Genomic DNA, 16,158 nt, shown 5'->3' on the forward strand with positions numbered 1-16,158 from the left:
ATTATATTGCCTGGACTAGACCAGAGCTCCCAGGGTAGTCTTCTGGAATGTTTAGGGGTTAGTGGAGATGAAGGTGGGGGGGGGGGAGTACCACCCGCATCCCACCACTTTCCCCATCCCTTCCATGAGAGCCTATGGCACAGGCCAGAGTCCTTGTAGCTGGCTGTGCTGTGCCTGAGGATGGAGCAGCCTGAGGACACACAGAAAAGACACAAACACAGAGGGGGAAAAGCCACCCGCTGTGTGGTCACAAAACCAGACCGTGGACCTAGCAAGCTGACCAGCACCCCCAGACTCTCGTGGGTCCAGCCCCAGCCCCGCACCGACACCTCCCTCACTGACATACATGCTAACACACACACACACACACACACACACACACTCTCGTGCTGACAGGCACAGCCTCACTCGTAGCCAGCCGGCTGCCCTTTCTCCACCCCAGAGCCCCTTACCTGGGCAAGCACAGTGCCCCTCAGGCAGAGCAGCCCCCTGCCCAGGGGTGGGCAGCAGGCAGGGAGGGGGAAGGAGCCCCGGAGAGTCAGGCCAAGCTGCCACTAATCCGGGCGGGGAGAGGGGGGGGCACACACGTCAGAGCGGGGACTGCCGGGTGGAGGGCATCTGAGGACATCCCCTCCCACACACGCGGCCGTCTGGGCACCTAGCCCTGCTTCCCCAGCCCCTCCATCCTTCAGACAGCTGAGGCTGGCCCTCCCCCCACCCCACCCCCACCCCCATGGCCATGCCTGAGGTGGGGGACACGGTGGAGCAGTGGCGGGGGGGGGGGATACCGGGAGAAATCTCCCAGGACCAGGGGGAGGGGACGGAGAAGGGAAGTGTGGAGATGCTGCTGGAGCCAGGAGGAAGCTCGGTGGTAGATGCTATCCTCTCCTCTGGCCCACCCACCCACATCGTTGACCTATTTCCTCTTCTGGAGCCCTCCTTCTCTCTAGCCCTCCCCCACCGCCATCTAGCTTCCAATGTGTTTCAGGCTGAGCTTGGGGACTTGCGTGCCCAGCAATTGTCAGCTCTGCCCCCAGGATCCCCCCAGCCCTAGGCACCAGCCTTATGAGATGAAGATCACCTGTTAGTGTGCCCCACCCAATCCCAGATGCTGGGTGAGAAATGGGGACAAGGACCTAAGCAGTTACGCCCTGAATCCCCGCCGGGGGAGACAGCACCTCCCAGGACCCCCCAACTCAGCCTGGGCCAGGGTTACATGTGGGATCTAGAGGCTTAGTATGCTGCTGAGAACAGCAGCTAAAAATACAGCTGTGGGTTCCTGGGGGTTGGGACAGAGAAGGGCCACAGGTCAGAGGGACAGTGATGGAGCCCGTGACAGAGGCAGGAGGTGAGGCAGAGAGAGACAGGAGGGAGAGAGGGAAGCAGGTAACAGGCCAGGAAGGGTGGGGAAGGCTGAGGAGTGGGAACGGGACCAGGACCCACAGAAAGTATGTTCTAGGGACTGGCCTTCATGGGGTCAGGTCCTTTCCAACCTCAATCCTACCTGAGGAGACCAGGCACTGTGGTATCAAGTAGGTTGGTGGCCCTTGGAAGGCAAGAACATGGCTTAACTCCCACCTCCCCCTTAAGAGGCCAGGCCAGAGGATCAGTGGTGGGCCAGGGACCCTCTCCAGTGCTGGGTTGGGGGTGTGCCTGGGCGGTTCTCAGACAGGCGGAGCAGCTCTGAGGTATGTCCATGTGATACCCAGTGCCCCAAGTCTCAGGCTCACATGTATGCTTGCTCAGAACAGCCTACAACTCGGACTTCTGCTCACTTCTTCCTGTGTGGCCTCAGGATGCCTTGGTAGTCATACAGTTTTAGCCAGCCATTCATCAAGCCGTATCAGAGACGCTGGTGGTTTGAAAGCTGTGTGGCGGAACTGAGGTGACACAGGGCACAGACACCAAAGCACAAGTTCACTCCCACCCTGAAGAGGGTGAAGACACTGATGTATGTGGTGGTTCAGTAGCAACCCTTCTTCAGGCCTCTGAGGTGTCAGGCCTTGGGCTGAAGCTAGGAACCACTCCTGGAGATATGCACACGAGGGCAAATGACTTCTAACCCTGTGCTGGGGAGTTAAAGAGGCTTCTCAGAGGACGAGGACAGGGTGATGTTTGAGCTCAGAAGTCAGACAATTACCACCAAATCCCACAGTTCTAAAAATACCTCAGCCACTTATTCTGGGCTGGGATACAACAGTAAAATAAGGCTGGTCCTGAAGTCACGACTGAGGAGGGACAAAACATTATGACGTACTCAAGATGGAAACAGAATCTCTTCATGAATAGCGATGGGAGGAACGCCCCGTGAGCAAGGCAAGGCAGAGGCATGCCTGCATAGGGTTCGGATATCTGGGCTGGGGTAGGAGTATAAATCTGCATAGGGCAAAGTCGGGCAGGGAAGAGCGAGCAGAGATGGTAAAATACAGGCCTGGGCTTTGCAGAGCCTGGGGACACTGGCTTCGGCTGTTCTTCCAGGAGGACTGACTTTGCCCACCTCCCAGGCAGTACTACTGTAGAGCAGAGAGCTGTTTCGCCCGTAAAATGGGCATGGGCTCATTTGAGAGAATGCAAGGGAACCATCTCTGCGAAATGCCCAGCAACAAGGTCAGGCATGCAACGAATATTCCATACATGCCAGGCTCCTTCTCCCTGCCTCCCAGGCAAGGAACAGCCCATTTACTGAATAGTGATTAAGTACATCAACTCTGGAGCCAGACTGCCTGGTCCAAAGCCCAATCCTGCCACTTAGTAGCTGGGCCACCTTGGGCAAATCATTTGCCCTTTATGCGCCTATTTGGGAAATGGGGATTATAATAATAGTACCGACTTCCTTGTCTTCTCACCCCTACACTATCTAGCAACACATCTTCTGAGTGAATTAATGAGGTGGTAAATCAGCATCACAATGAGAGAGAATGCCATGAGGAAGCCACTGAATCCCAATCCGAGAGAGGCTAAATCAGCCACACAGATTAAATGCCTTCCCTCCAATAAAACCCAGATAATCCCCACACCAAGAGTTAATCCTCACAGGCTACTCCAATTTAGCAGCTCATATCTTTCCTCCGACCAGCATTCTCATCCACCTCTTTACTCTGAAGTGGGAGAGAAGGGCAGATGGAGTGTGGGGAGGGAGCACCCCAGGGCACCATGTCACTCCAACATCAGGGGCAGATGACCCAGGCAGCAGAGGAGATGGATTAGAGCCAGTGCAGGGCGCGAGCCTGGGTCTCTGTAGATGGAGCAGGCCACAGATCAGCCACTAGCAGCAGAGAAGGGCTATCATTGGCCCTGCTGGGTTCGGCATCGTTCCTTTGGCCTGCCCCATCAGCAGCCAGGCCCCAGCAGGGCGAGGCTTTGGCCAGTCTCCGAGCCCCGCCCACCTTGACCTGGAAGGTGGGGGCAGCTTGGCCCCAGGCAGCTGCTGCCCTCTAGTGGCTTAGAGTGCAAGTTCACCCTGATTATACCTGACTGTTTACAGAACTGAGGACCCTCCAGGTTCATGGAAGACCTAGCCTGCCTTCCCAGGTTTGCTCTCTCTGTGCAGTCTCCACACCCTCTCCACATCTTTGCCTCTTCCTGTAAGGGCCAGTACTGACTCCTGACTCTCTGAGTCCTGGCAAGAGTCTGACTCTTGCCAGGCAGTGGTGGTGCATACCTTTAATCCCAGCACTTGGGAGGCAGAGCCAGGTGAATCTCTGCGAGTTCAAGGCCAGCCTGGGCTACAGAGTGAGTTCCAGGACAGGCTCCAAAGCTACACAGGGAAACCCTGTCTTGAAAAACCAAAAAGTCTGACTCTTTTTTTTTTTTTTTAAAAGACATGGTCTCTCTAGTCCTGGAACTTGCTATGTAGACCATGCCAGACTTGAACTCAGAGATTCCCCCCCCCCCCCCCCCCGCCCCCGTTCTTTGTTGGGATCAAAGGCTCCAGCCTGACTCCACAGGGGTCTCTAGGAGCTCAACCATGACAACACTTGCTGTTGTGACTGTCTATTGGTGGCCTCCCCTCTTAGGCACAGAGATCTGACAGTCTTCCCCTTCACCCTTCTGCCAGAGCCTGCAGTGGGCTGCTAGTTACAATATGAGAGGTGAGCCGTGAAGAGACAGATCCGGGAAGCCAAACACCGTTAGGTATTTATTTATAAAAATATTCACAAGCCTGACCTCCCTCACCAACGTGAAACACACAGCAAGAACACACACACACACACACACACGCACACACCAGGCCTTAGAAAAGGCTGTCAAGTACTTTGAAGTAGAAGGGAATGAACACAACTGGTTGGACTTTGGATTTCATCTGTAGGGCCTAGTGGGGCTCTGGTCCCATGTCTGGAAAGGGAAAAGGCTGAAGAAGGCAATAAATAGGCCCCTGGGCTTGGCCTGCTTTGGTATACTGTAGGTGCATCCCCATGCTGGGTACCACACCATGTGTGCCCCCCCCTTAGGCAGCTGCAGAAGCCAGAAGGGGCGGAGCCCAGGCAACCGGTGTAGCAGCAAAAGGTCCCCTGCTGGCTCAAGAGGTAAGATGGCCTGACTGCAGAATCTAGCTGTCCATGTCCGAGGGCATTGTCTTTTTCCGGGTTCGGACCTTCAGGGAGCGCGAGGTGCCCTTGGGGAGAGAAAGCCAATCAATACCCTGTGAATGGTGTGAGCGTGGCCGCTCAACCGACATCCCTCACACCGTCCTTCCAACACACCGACCTCTCGCACCAATGGCTTCCTCTTGACCACCCGAAGGCTTTGGCTGCGGCTCAGAGGCTTCTCTCGGGGCCGGACAGGTGGCTGGGGGACTACCTCATTGTCTGACCAACACTCATCCTCTGTGTCACTATCTCGCAGGCCACCTGGCCGGTACCCTGTGGAAGAGGGGCCAGCGGAGGACGAGGCTGAACATTTCCACAAGCCTGGGGCCGGCCACTCCCGCCGTCCCTCCAGCCCTCAAGAGAGGCAGACCTTCTCAGGTCAGCTCTGGTTTCTTTTTCCGCTTACCAATCGGGGGCCTGCGTCGGGGCACCTGGTCTTCCAGGTAGAGGGGATCTTGGTAGGTGGGAGCGGAGGTGTCAGGGATCGAGCGGAGGTCCTGCATGGAGAAGCTCCGGAGCCTTCCAGCTAGAGCACCCTGACTCTAGGAGGTGAGAGATGATGGGAGGCACTGTGTTAACTGCGGAAGAGGCCTTACAGGGGGAAGGGCTTAGCAGGGAAGCTGGTTGGCAGCTAATCACTGGGGCACAAGATTCAGAACTGAACTGGCTCAATGGTGAGCCGGGGGTGGGGGGGGAGGTGGGGGGTGGGGGGGGTGGGGGTGGGGGTGGTGTCGGCAAAGCACCTTGGTAGCAGCCTGCACAGCAGCTGAGGCGGCGATGTTGAGGCCGCGCTTCCCGAAACTGAGCATGGTCTCGTAGCTGCGCTCCTTTGCCTGCACAATGCACGCATCAATCTCCTGCAGACCCAGAGTGGAGAGCTCAGATCAACAAAGGAGCCATTTCCTTGCAGACCCCAAGAAGCCACTGGTTGTGACAATCCCTAGCCCGCTCCTACCTAGGGCCCAGGAGCCACAGACATAGGCTCAGAACCAAAACTAAGAGCAGGGTTCCCCACCCACACACCCACTCCACACCTCAGTGAGTGTCCGTCCCCTCCATGTTTCCATGCCCACATCAACATCCTGCTGGCATGTCACACCCCTAAAGTTCATTCGTATGTATCATCCAGGTAGACGAGGAAAGCCAACCCCTTTCCCAGTCCCATAGCAAAACTGAAGTGGGACAGGAAATTGGACCCAGGCATCTCAGGCTCCCTGAACCTGAGACACAGAGCTCTGTCCGACACCCTCTCCCCGACACACCCTTCTGTGTTAATCCTCCATCTCCCCCAGGGGTACCTTCTCATGGCGGGATAGGGACGGGTGGACAAACTTTCGGTAAAGCAGGCTGGCCCCCTTGGTGTAAGGCGAGAGCAGCCACAGCACGAAGGCCATCTTGATCTCATAGTAAAAAGGGAACCTGGGGGAGCAGGAGAGGAGTGTATGTGAGCCAGGAGCCAGGTAGTGGGTTAGGCCTTCCCAACCCATGGCCTGCCGATCCTCGTGCCAAACCAGGAAATGAAGACGTCCGTGAAGGTCTCTGTGGCCATGAAGATGGCAAAGACAATCCAGTACATCATCCACCGGACCTGTGGGTCAGAGTGCACAGAGCTCAGCTTGGGAGCCTGAGGTGCCAAGGCCCGCCCCCGGTTGGCCCAGCCCAGAGATTCCTGAGAGCCAGTCCCACAGCATTGCTGCATTTTCCCGTGTCTGCTTAGGCAGGAGCCCCTGAGAAACTGCCTTTCATTCCAGTGCCCACCCCAGCATGCTTCACCCACAAGATCCTCCACGGGCATGCTAATACCTCACCCTCCTTCCACACTCACTTGACCACTCTACCCAAGATCGGCCACACCACCGAGCCCCTGGAGTCTTCGAGGCCCGTTCAGGCCCTCCCATATCACAAGTCTTACCAGCCCCTTCCTGAAGACTCCTCAAGGTTAATCACATTAGCTAAGCTTTCCCACCAACCCTTTACACTCACATATTCTCTAATGTTCTTGCTCTTCACAGCCTTGTAGGAAGCATATGCAGGATACAGCATCCCAAATATGAGCCTGGAACAGCAGCCATAGGAAGTGTGAGGGGCACCATGCCCCACCCTCTCCCTGCCAGGTGGCTGATTCCCCCAACCTGGATGCGTGGTGGCAGTGCCTGCCCTGTTTTTCCCGCTTGGCTTGCACAACCCAAGGTGCCTGAGTCAGTGCCCTGGAGGCTGCCTCCCCACCCGGCTGTTTACAAACATCCCAAGCCTGCTCAGGCCTGCACTGGTGGCCCATGGGTACAGGATAGGCTGAGAATACACAACAAGGTGGGTGAGAGCACCAAGCTGTCCCCTCCCACTACACGCAATCAGGACCAGGGCCACCGGGCTGCCGTGAGAGACATTTGAGCCAGGTGTTGGACTATCCAAAAGTGAGAGGTAGACTTCGGAGACTGAAGCTAGGGGTGGTGGGTCATGGGGCTGCTCAGATGGGAGGGAGGCACCTGGATTCTCCGCCCACAGCAGCGCCTATCACCTCACTGGGCTGTGGGTGGCAAGGCCTGAGCCCTGCCTGCACCTGTCTGCAGTGTGTGCGCATGTAGGAAGGGTCCCCAACCAGCCTAGAAGGATGCGGGTTGGGAACAAGGCATTCAGTGACCAGGTCCCACTTCAGAGCTCCAGGACCGTTAAGCGTGTGTTGGGGAAAGGCTGATGGAGTTCAGAAAATTCTCTTCTTTACCAAACGTTCCCAGTTTCCACCCCAAAGGCAGGCTGGGACCAGGGATCAGAGGGGGTCTCACAGGGGCCATACTCACACCACCAGGCGACAGATCATCCAGGACACCATCCTGATAGCCTTGGAGATGATCCCAAGAGACAACCGGAGGGACGGTCACCCAGGAGCTGGGGCAAGGGGCCGAGTGGCGCTGCAGTACACCTGTCCCTCGGTGCAGGCAGAGACCACCACCCCTGACTCCTACCCCACAGTGCGAGGAGCCTGGAGAACCCGGAACCAGTGGACGTGGGGCCTTGAAGAGGAAACCGACTTGGGAGCGGGGAGGGCGGGCGCGTTCCTCCGGCCCGCGCCGCGCAATCAGTCCGACAATTCCTGTCGCGGAGAACCGCGCGCTCGCCTGTTGAGGGCGCCGCTGCTAGTCCCGGGTTAGGGTGGCAGGTCCCGACCTCCGCTCTCACGGACCCCCGGGGTCCCGGGGTGGCTGATCACCTGCAGCAGTGTCCGGGGCGGAGTTTGTAACTCACTTGAAAGTTGCACGGAACCTGGTTCTGCCCAACCCCAGTGCTCAAGCTCGAGGCGCAGGCGCAACGAAGCCTTCAGAGGGGCGGGGCGAGGTCATGGACACAAAAGGCCAGTCCCTTAAAGCGGCGATGCTCCTCGCATCTCGGAGGTGGGGCCACAGGTCGAATAGTGTTGCAGGTCTGAAAGGTTAGCAGGTGGAAAGTCACAACGGAAAGACAGAGAGGAACAAAAACAACCCGGACTCCTAACTGGATGTGGTGGCGTACACATGAACCCCCGAGGCTGAGGCAGGAGAATTACCAGTCCAGGCTGGGCTACAGATATATCATGACACTTTCACTGTCGCAAACAAACAAAAGGAAAGAAATTCAGAATGAAGGAAAAAAAACAAGCCGGGCGGTGGTGGTGCACGCCTTTAATCCCAGGCAGAGGCAAGTGGAGTTCAAGGCCAGCCTGGTCTACAGAGTGAGTTCCAGGACAGCCAGAGCTACACAGAGAAATGCTGTCTCGAAACACTAAAAAAAAAAAAAAAAAAAAAAAAAAAAGGATAAAAACAAATTGCATTGTGGCTGATCCCATCATCCTAGTAGTGGTCAAGAGTGCGGTCCAGGAGTCATCCTCCCAACAGTGGACCTCAGGGGTCCACTTTTCTCTCTAAAGCAGCTTTCCAAGATCCAAACATCTGGGCAGTCTGACCCCAGTGTCTTGAGAGTCTTAGTGAAGATCCAGACTCACCCATGTCATTTTTACCAGAAGTTTGAAATTCCACCCGTTTCTGAATCAAGGATACAAATATCACAGAAAATGCTAAAATTAACACTTGCCGTTTTGTGTCGTGCTTTCGTGCTCATGTATTTTTTGTTGTGTGAAATGATGGGGTTATTAAAGCTACTTCTTATGAGGTTAGTCACACTGGGGAGGTATAACATTTGACAAAACTTGGGTATTTTATTATTATCATTATTATAATCATTGTCATCATTATTATTATCTTGGTTTTTGAGACAGTTTTTGGCTTTTTATTTGTTATGGGTTTTTTGTTGTTTGTTTGTTTGTTTGTTTGTTTGTTTGTTTTTCCAGTCAGGGTCTCTCTGTGTAGTCTTGACTGTTCTGGAACTCACTCTGTAGACCAGGCTGCCCTTGAACTCAGAGATCTGCCTGCCTCTGGGCTGGGATTAAAGGCGTGCGCCACCACCGCCAAGCTTTAAAATGTTTTTATTTATTCTTTGAGCATTCCATACAATGTATTTTGATCACACTCTTTACCATCCCCCACCTTCTCCCAGATGCTCTCTCCCTATTCACCCTGCTTCTTGTCCCTTCTCTCTCTTAAAACACACGAACATGACTCCAGGGAGAAGCTTCCTCCTGCAGCAGATGGGAACAGAGACCTACAGCCAGACATTATGCAGAGAGTGAGAAACTTTGTAACACTCAGCTCTAAAGGAGAGGTCTCTCTCCATCAAAATCCCTCCCTTCAGGGCTCAGGCAACCGCATGGAAGAGGAGGCAGAGAGAGTGTAGGAGCCAGAGGGGATGGAGGACACCAGGTAAAGCAAGGCCCTTTAAATCAACATGGTTGATGCTCCTAAGAACCCACAGAGACTGAGGCAGCAAGCATGGGGCCTGAATGCACCGTGAATCTTCACCAGGTCTTCTGCATCTTTACTGTGGCTGCCAATGTAGTGTTTTTATGGGATTCCTGAGTGTGTGAACCAGGGGGGTCTCTGTTTCTTGTGCCGTCTCTCAGGCTCTTTTCCTTCTGTTTGTTCTGTCCAATTCCAATGTGGTTTTGACTTATCTTATGATGTTATATTTTATTTTATTATGATCCATTCGAAACCTGTTTGTTTTCAATTGAGAGACAGAAAGAGAATAGCTCCAGGTGGGAGGGGAGGGGGGGGAAGAAACCTGGAGGAGTACAGGGATATGTTATGTGAGAACAACCACCACCCCACCACCCCAGGCCCCAGACAGGATTTCTCTGTGTAGCCCTGGCTGTCCTGGAATTCACTTTGTAGATCAGGCTGGCCTCGAAATCACAGAGATCCACCTGCCTCTGCCTCCCGAGTGCTGGGATTAAAGGTGTGCATCACCACTGCCTGGCAAAAAATAAATAAATAAATTATTTTTATATATATATATATATATATATATATATATATTTTAATAAAACAAAAACCTACACACACACACACACACACACACACACACACACACACACACACCCCAAAACAAAACCATGGAGTCTGATTTGTGTTGGCCCATTACTCCTGAGCATGGGACCTGGCCTGGAGTGGTTGATATACCCAGTGGCACTCTATTGGAGAAAACTGATTTTTCTCTCTCCCAGCAGGTGTCAATTTTGAATAGCTTCTTGACTAGGGGTGGGACTTGGTGCCCACATCCCCTCCTCTGTGCTGGGATTTCACCCTGGCTTGAGCTTGTGCGGATCTTGTGCACACTGCCACAGTCTCTGTGAGTTCATACCTGCATCTTCCTGCACTGTATCTGGAGAACACTGTGTCCTTGAAGGCATCTACCACCACCTCCGGTTCTTACACCCTTCCTGTGCCGGCTTCTGTAGAGATCCCCCGAAGGCTGTGACATAGACAACCTATTTAGCTCTGAGTACTCCAAAGTCTCTCACCCTCTGTGTGTAGTCCAATTGTGGGTCTGTGTCAACTGTCTACTACAAGAAGAAGCTTCTCTGAGTTTACTCATGGTCTCAATCTTTGCAAAGATCTTGTTTTTTGTTTTTTTTTTTAAACATTTAAGAAATGTTCTCAGTGAAGTAAATGGCCCAATGTTACTCAGTGGTACTTATTGCTGGTCAGTGGCCAAATGTGTGGCATGGTCAATTTTCTTAGGAAATCAGCAGCACCCGGCAACAAGTGGCCTTGGGAGGGGACGTGGACCTGAAGAAGTTTCCCTGATGGGGTGAGCACCCCCACAAGAAGAGAGGGAGCTCCACAGAGGGAAGACTGGTTTTTTTACACAGGGGGTCTCTTCCTTTGTGACATCTGCCTCCTGTCTCAGTTGTTCCTTCTGAAAATCAGGAGATCAGTGCCCTCCCCCACCTCTGCTGCCTTGAGGTAAGGGTGCAAGCCAAGCTACCCCAGGGTGTGGGGGTGGACACACAGGCAGTTACTGCTTTTTATTAGAGCACAGTTAACACCCACCAACTATGAGGATGGAATTGGTAATGATGGGAGCCAGGGAAAGGAGGCTTCTTGGGAATAAACAAACACACGGTGATTATACAGTCTTAATTATTATCATCAATTTTATTGGTATTACTGGATGTGGGAGCCAGCAATGAAACCTGCCCACAGGAGAAACTCCCCCATGCCTTCCGTCTCTCTTGCTCCTCTTGCCCATCCCCCCACACTGTTTTGGAGAAACAAGAAACACCAGGCCTGAGAAGGTCCCAGACATCATCCATCTTGTAAGCCATTTTTTTTTTTAAAGACAAGGTCCTATGTAGTCTAGGTATGGCTTTGAACTTCTGATCTTCCTTCTTCTTCCTAAATGCTGGCATTACAGGCATGTATCACCATGTTTGGTTCATACAATGCTAGGGTTCAAACCCAGGGCTTCATGTATACTAGGTAAGCAGTGGGCTGAGCCACATGTCCAGCCTTCCAAATTATTTATATATATGTATATATATATATATATATATATATATATATATATATATATATACACATACATATATATGTGTGTGTGTGTGTGTCAGTGTGTGTGTGTGTGTGTGTGTGTGTAAGTGTTTTGCCTGCATGTATGTTTGTGCACACATATGCAGTGCCTGTGGATGTCAGAAGAGGGACTGGAGTTGCAGGTGACTACTCTCCTCCAAGTAGGTGCTGGAAGGGCAGCCAGTGCTCTTAATTGCTGAGCCAATTCCCCGACCCTTTAGATCTGATGATTTAGCCAAAAGGTGTCAGGTAAGGCCAGGTGTGATGGCACACCCCTTTAATCCCAGCATTCAGGAGGCAGAGGCAGGGAGATCTCTGCGAGTTTGAAGCCAGCCTGGTCTGGCTTCATGTCCAGTTTCAGGACAGCCAGGGCTACCCAGTGAGACCCTGTCTCAAAAACATCGAACAAACAAACAAACAAAATGTTTTGTGTATCTCCTTGAAGGCAGAAGGATGCAACTTAGGAAGCGTAGAGCGCTATATAAAAGAAGGAAGAGACACCCATCACTTGAGAAACCCGTGTGAATCCAAACCCTTTGGTATGCTCACCCACTGGGTGACTTCTAGAAGCCCCTCCCTGACTCTGTCATCACAGCCTCACAGTATAGGCATGTGTGTGTGCAGACAGGGGACGTGTAGAGGGCAGCAGGATGTCTTTCCCATTTGTTTCTCTAGATTTTTTTGTTGGTTTAAGACAGGATCTTACTATGTAGGCCTGTCTGGCCTAGAACTTCCAGAGATTTCCCTGCCTCTGCCTCCTGAATGTAAGATTAAAGACGTGTGCCACCATGCCCGGCTGCCGTCCTCTTTTGTTTGTTTGTTTTGTTTTTCTTTCCTTTTTTTTTTTTTGTTTTTGTTTTTTTTGTTTTTCAAGACAGGGTTTCTCTGTGTAGTTTTGGTGCCTGTCCTGGAACTCACTCTGTAGACCAGGCTAGCCTTGAACTCCCAGAGATCCGCCTGGCTCTGCCTCTTGAATGCTGGCATTAAAGGCGTGCGGCACCACCGCCCGGCTTTGTTTTGTTTTTCAAAACAGGGTTTCTCTGTGTAGCCCTGGCTGTCCTAGAACTCATTTTGTGGACCAGGTGGCCTTGAACTTAAAGATCCGCCTGCCTCTGCCTCGAGTGCTAGAATTAAAGGTGTGCCTCAACACCGCCCAGCATATTTTTTGAGATAAGGCCTCTCATTATTCCTGGAGCTGACTATTTCAGCTAGCCTGGCTGGCCCATAAGCCCCCAAGAAGACAGACACCCCAGGATCTGTCTCCACTCCTCCAGTGCGCCTCCATGCCTGGCTCTTTACATAGGTGTTCGGGACCCAAACTCAGATCTTTGTGTTTGTGCAGTAGACACTTTACCCACTCACTGAGACATCACCCCAGGCCAAACGAAGCCTTGTTTTGAGTTAGGCATGGGGGTACCCGCCTGTAATCCAAATCCAAGCTGAAGCTGAAGCAGGAGGGTTGATTTCAAGGGTGGCCTGGACTGCCTAGTGAAATCTTGTCAAGGAAGAGAGAAAGAGAGACAGAGACAGAGACAGACAGAGAGACAGAGAGAGAGCTACCCTCTGCTTTCATTTTCATTTGCTGGCAAGAGCTGGCCTGTGTCCACTCTGAGCTCTCCCAGCTGGGACAGTCTCTCCCACGGAGACTCCTGGCCGTGATGCCTGTGCTTGAGAAAGTTAAAGGACATGAAGTCAGAGGTCTGATGCTGGGAGCGGGGCTCCTCACAGAGGAGGGAGAGGCTGGCAGCCAGCTGTCACCTCCTTGCCTTTGACAGAGTAAGTCAACTCTGGCTCTTATGGCCTTTGGTTGACACAAGCGTCCAGTTACCCAGAGTTGCTAAGCAGCTCCATGGACTCATGGCTGACCCCCCCCAGGCAGGTGACCAGGCAGCCATGCCACAGAAAGCTGGGCATTCAAGGTTTGATGGAGAGAATGTCTTTCTCCACTGAAGGGAGTGGCTTGTTAGGAGCAATGTTTATCTTGCAACTGGGCAACAGAAGGCCAAGGTGTCTAGGAGACTAAACCCACTTCCCTTGGCAACCTCAGTGGGCATGGGTAAGGGTGCATTGATTTCCCACTTGAAAAAGGACATTGCCTGGGGATAGAGCTGAGTTGGTATAGTGCTTGTCTGGTATACATAAAATCCTGGGGTCAATATCCAGCGCTACGTAAAAGTGGCATGGTCATATACAGCTGTAATCTCAGCATTTGGGAAGTGGAGGCAAGAGTCAGGAGTTCAAAGTTATCCTTGGCTACACAGTGAGCTTAAGGCCAGCCTGGGCTATATGAGACCATCTCAAAAGGAAGAAATGGAGGGAGGGAGGCAATCCCGGGATGGAATAGAGAGGATTCAAGGGTCCCCACTCTGCTAAGAGCATAGGAATGGGATTTGAGCAGATAGAAATCTAGAACTGTCACTTACTTCAAGTTGTGGCCAGGGATAGTGGGGAGGGCTGGGGGCCTGAAGCCACAGATGGGAGGTGGTGTGCAGGGACTCTGAGAGTGGAGGTGGCGAGGACCCCCACTCTGAGAGAGCTCTTGTCACCAAGGGCTGCCTTCCTTCCCCTCTCATAAACCCCACTTCTTGGAGGCACTCCATCTCAAATACAATCCTACAGATCAAATAGCTCATAATTATGTGCCGGGCACATTCTTCAAAAGGACTGACATCCATCAATCTGTATTTAATGCACTTAAATCTCACGAGAGGTAAGCTGGGCCTCACATGCACTAGTCTATCCCAGGATAGTTGACCCTGCTGGTTAGGCATCATTAGACCCACTCTGAAGACGAGGAAACAGACACATATAGACCACGTAAAGTAACCAATTACCATTCAGTGCTTTTCCTCAGCAAGTGAACTGAAGCAGGACTCTACAAAGTAGGTTTGCTAATCTGCTTTGCAGGATTTGAGCTTCAGGGAAATTAGTTAACACCAAGCAAAGTAATTGAGCCCACATCTGCTCATGTGTGGTCCAGACTGTGGGGTTCAGAGGATGCTGTTGATCCATATTCTGGAGCTCTCAGACCTGGTCTCCTCCCCTTGGGACAGATCAGTGATATGTGATACACAGGGCATTGTGGTGGTTTGAATAGGAATCATAGGCTCATATATTTGAATGCTTAGTCATCAGGGAGTGGCACTACTTGAGAAGGACTAAGAGGTGTGGCCTTTTTGGAGCAAGTGTGTCACTGGGGATGGACTTTGAGGTTTCAGAAGGCCAAGCCAGTCCCAGTGTCTCTCTCCTCCTCCTCCTGCTGCTGCCTGCAGATCCAGTTGTGGAACTCTCAGCTCCTTCTCCAGCACCATGTCTGTCTGCATGCCACCATGTTTCTCACCATGCTGATAATGGACTAAACCTCTGAAACTGTAAGTCAGCCCCAGTTAAGTGTTTTCTTTTGTAAGATTTGCCATGGTCATGGTGTCTGCCCACAGCAATAGAAACCCTAAGACAGACATCTATGTGACATGTGAGAGCTGAAAGGGGCCATGGAGAACAGATGAGAAGCAAAAGGGAAGAAGCCTGTGTATGTACGTGTGTGTCAGGGTACACACTCCAGCACCCCACTGCTGGAGTTGTCATCGCTACCATTTCTGTCCCTTCCCCTGTTTCATTTCTCAGAAGATGGCAAAGGGTTCCCATTTGTTCAAGTCTGGGTGGAGGAGTGACAAGGAGAGAAGTCCCACAGCTGAGCATGGCCGTCTTTTCAGCGCAGAGCTATGTGCTCTTCCCAAGATGCTCCACGTTCCCTAGTGATCTCCCTGATCCTTTTGTTACAGGCTCTCACTGTCGTCTCAGAAATGGACAGAATGGAAGCAGGCAGGAGAGAGAGACGCATGCTGCTGCATCCGCTGGCACCAAGTCCGGAGGAGCCTGATGTCAGGCACAGAGCCATGGGTTTGTTTTCAGAAGAGCAGGGAGCCCAAGCAGGCTCCTGGGTAGTGGATGACATAATGGAGAGATGTTTCAGGAAGGCCAGACTGGAAGGATCTAAGAAACAGTCTGGCAGGAGGGACCTGGAGACTTAGTAATGAGGACAGATTTGGATAAAGGTTGTAGCAGGGCAAGGGGAGAAAAGAATGCTCATTTGGAAACCCTCAGAAATACAGAATGGAGAACTGGGGGCTGGTTAAAAATGGGAAGAAGAGGGACCAAGATGTTACCTAGGACTCCAAGGTGCCTCATCTTGCCTGGGGTGTGTGTGTGTGTGTGTGAATGGCAGACATTAGCCCAGTGGGGAGCTCAGGAAGGAAGTGGTAGAAAGACAGGGCTGCCAAGGTCTGAGCATGTCCTTGCCATGTTGCTTAAAGTTATCCTGACAAAGGGACAGACCTAGGTCTTAGCAGGTCCCAGACCAGTTAATCTCCAGGAAGGAACACTGGGCTGTGAGTCAGACCCAGGTGGAAGAGACTCATCACACAGCCCAACACCCGAGCAGCATCACCGTGAACTCCTGACCCCAGTGCCAGCTGACTTTGAGGATGCCCATTGCTCAGAGGGAAAGGAGCCAAGAGGAACTGGAAGCTGGTGTGGTCCCTGTGTGTAGCCGGGACAGGTGACACCACCCTGGCTCTGCTCCTAAGAAAACACCCCGAGGACACCTGCGACCTAGTGGTAGGGTGGAA

At 52.5% G+C, this 16,158-nt stretch overlaps 1 protein-coding gene across 1 annotated transcript; it reads right to left on the bottom strand.

The window, feature by feature from the left end:
• Positions 1–4,430: 4,430 nt before the first annotated feature.
• Reep4 (receptor accessory protein 4) lies at positions 4,431–7,868 on the bottom strand. Its single transcript, XM_059274350.1, has 8 exons — positions 7,388–7,868; positions 6,573–6,645; positions 6,101–6,177; positions 5,888–6,008; positions 5,333–5,446; positions 4,996–5,131; positions 4,708–4,862; positions 4,431–4,615 (listed from the first exon to the last, which is right to left on the bottom strand). The coding sequence occupies exons 1-8, from the start codon at positions 7,417–7,419 to the stop codon at positions 4,550–4,552; spliced, it is 774 nt and encodes a 257-aa protein (XP_059130333.1). The 5' UTR covers positions 7,420–7,868; the 3' UTR covers positions 4,431–4,549.
• Between the last annotated feature and the right edge of the window lie 8,290 nt (positions 7,869–16,158).

This window comes from Peromyscus eremicus, chromosome 9 (genome assembly GCF_949786415.1).
Source record: "Peromyscus eremicus chromosome 9, PerEre_H2_v1, whole genome shotgun sequence".
Lineage (NCBI taxonomy): Eukaryota > Metazoa > Chordata > Mammalia > Rodentia > Cricetidae > Peromyscus > Peromyscus eremicus.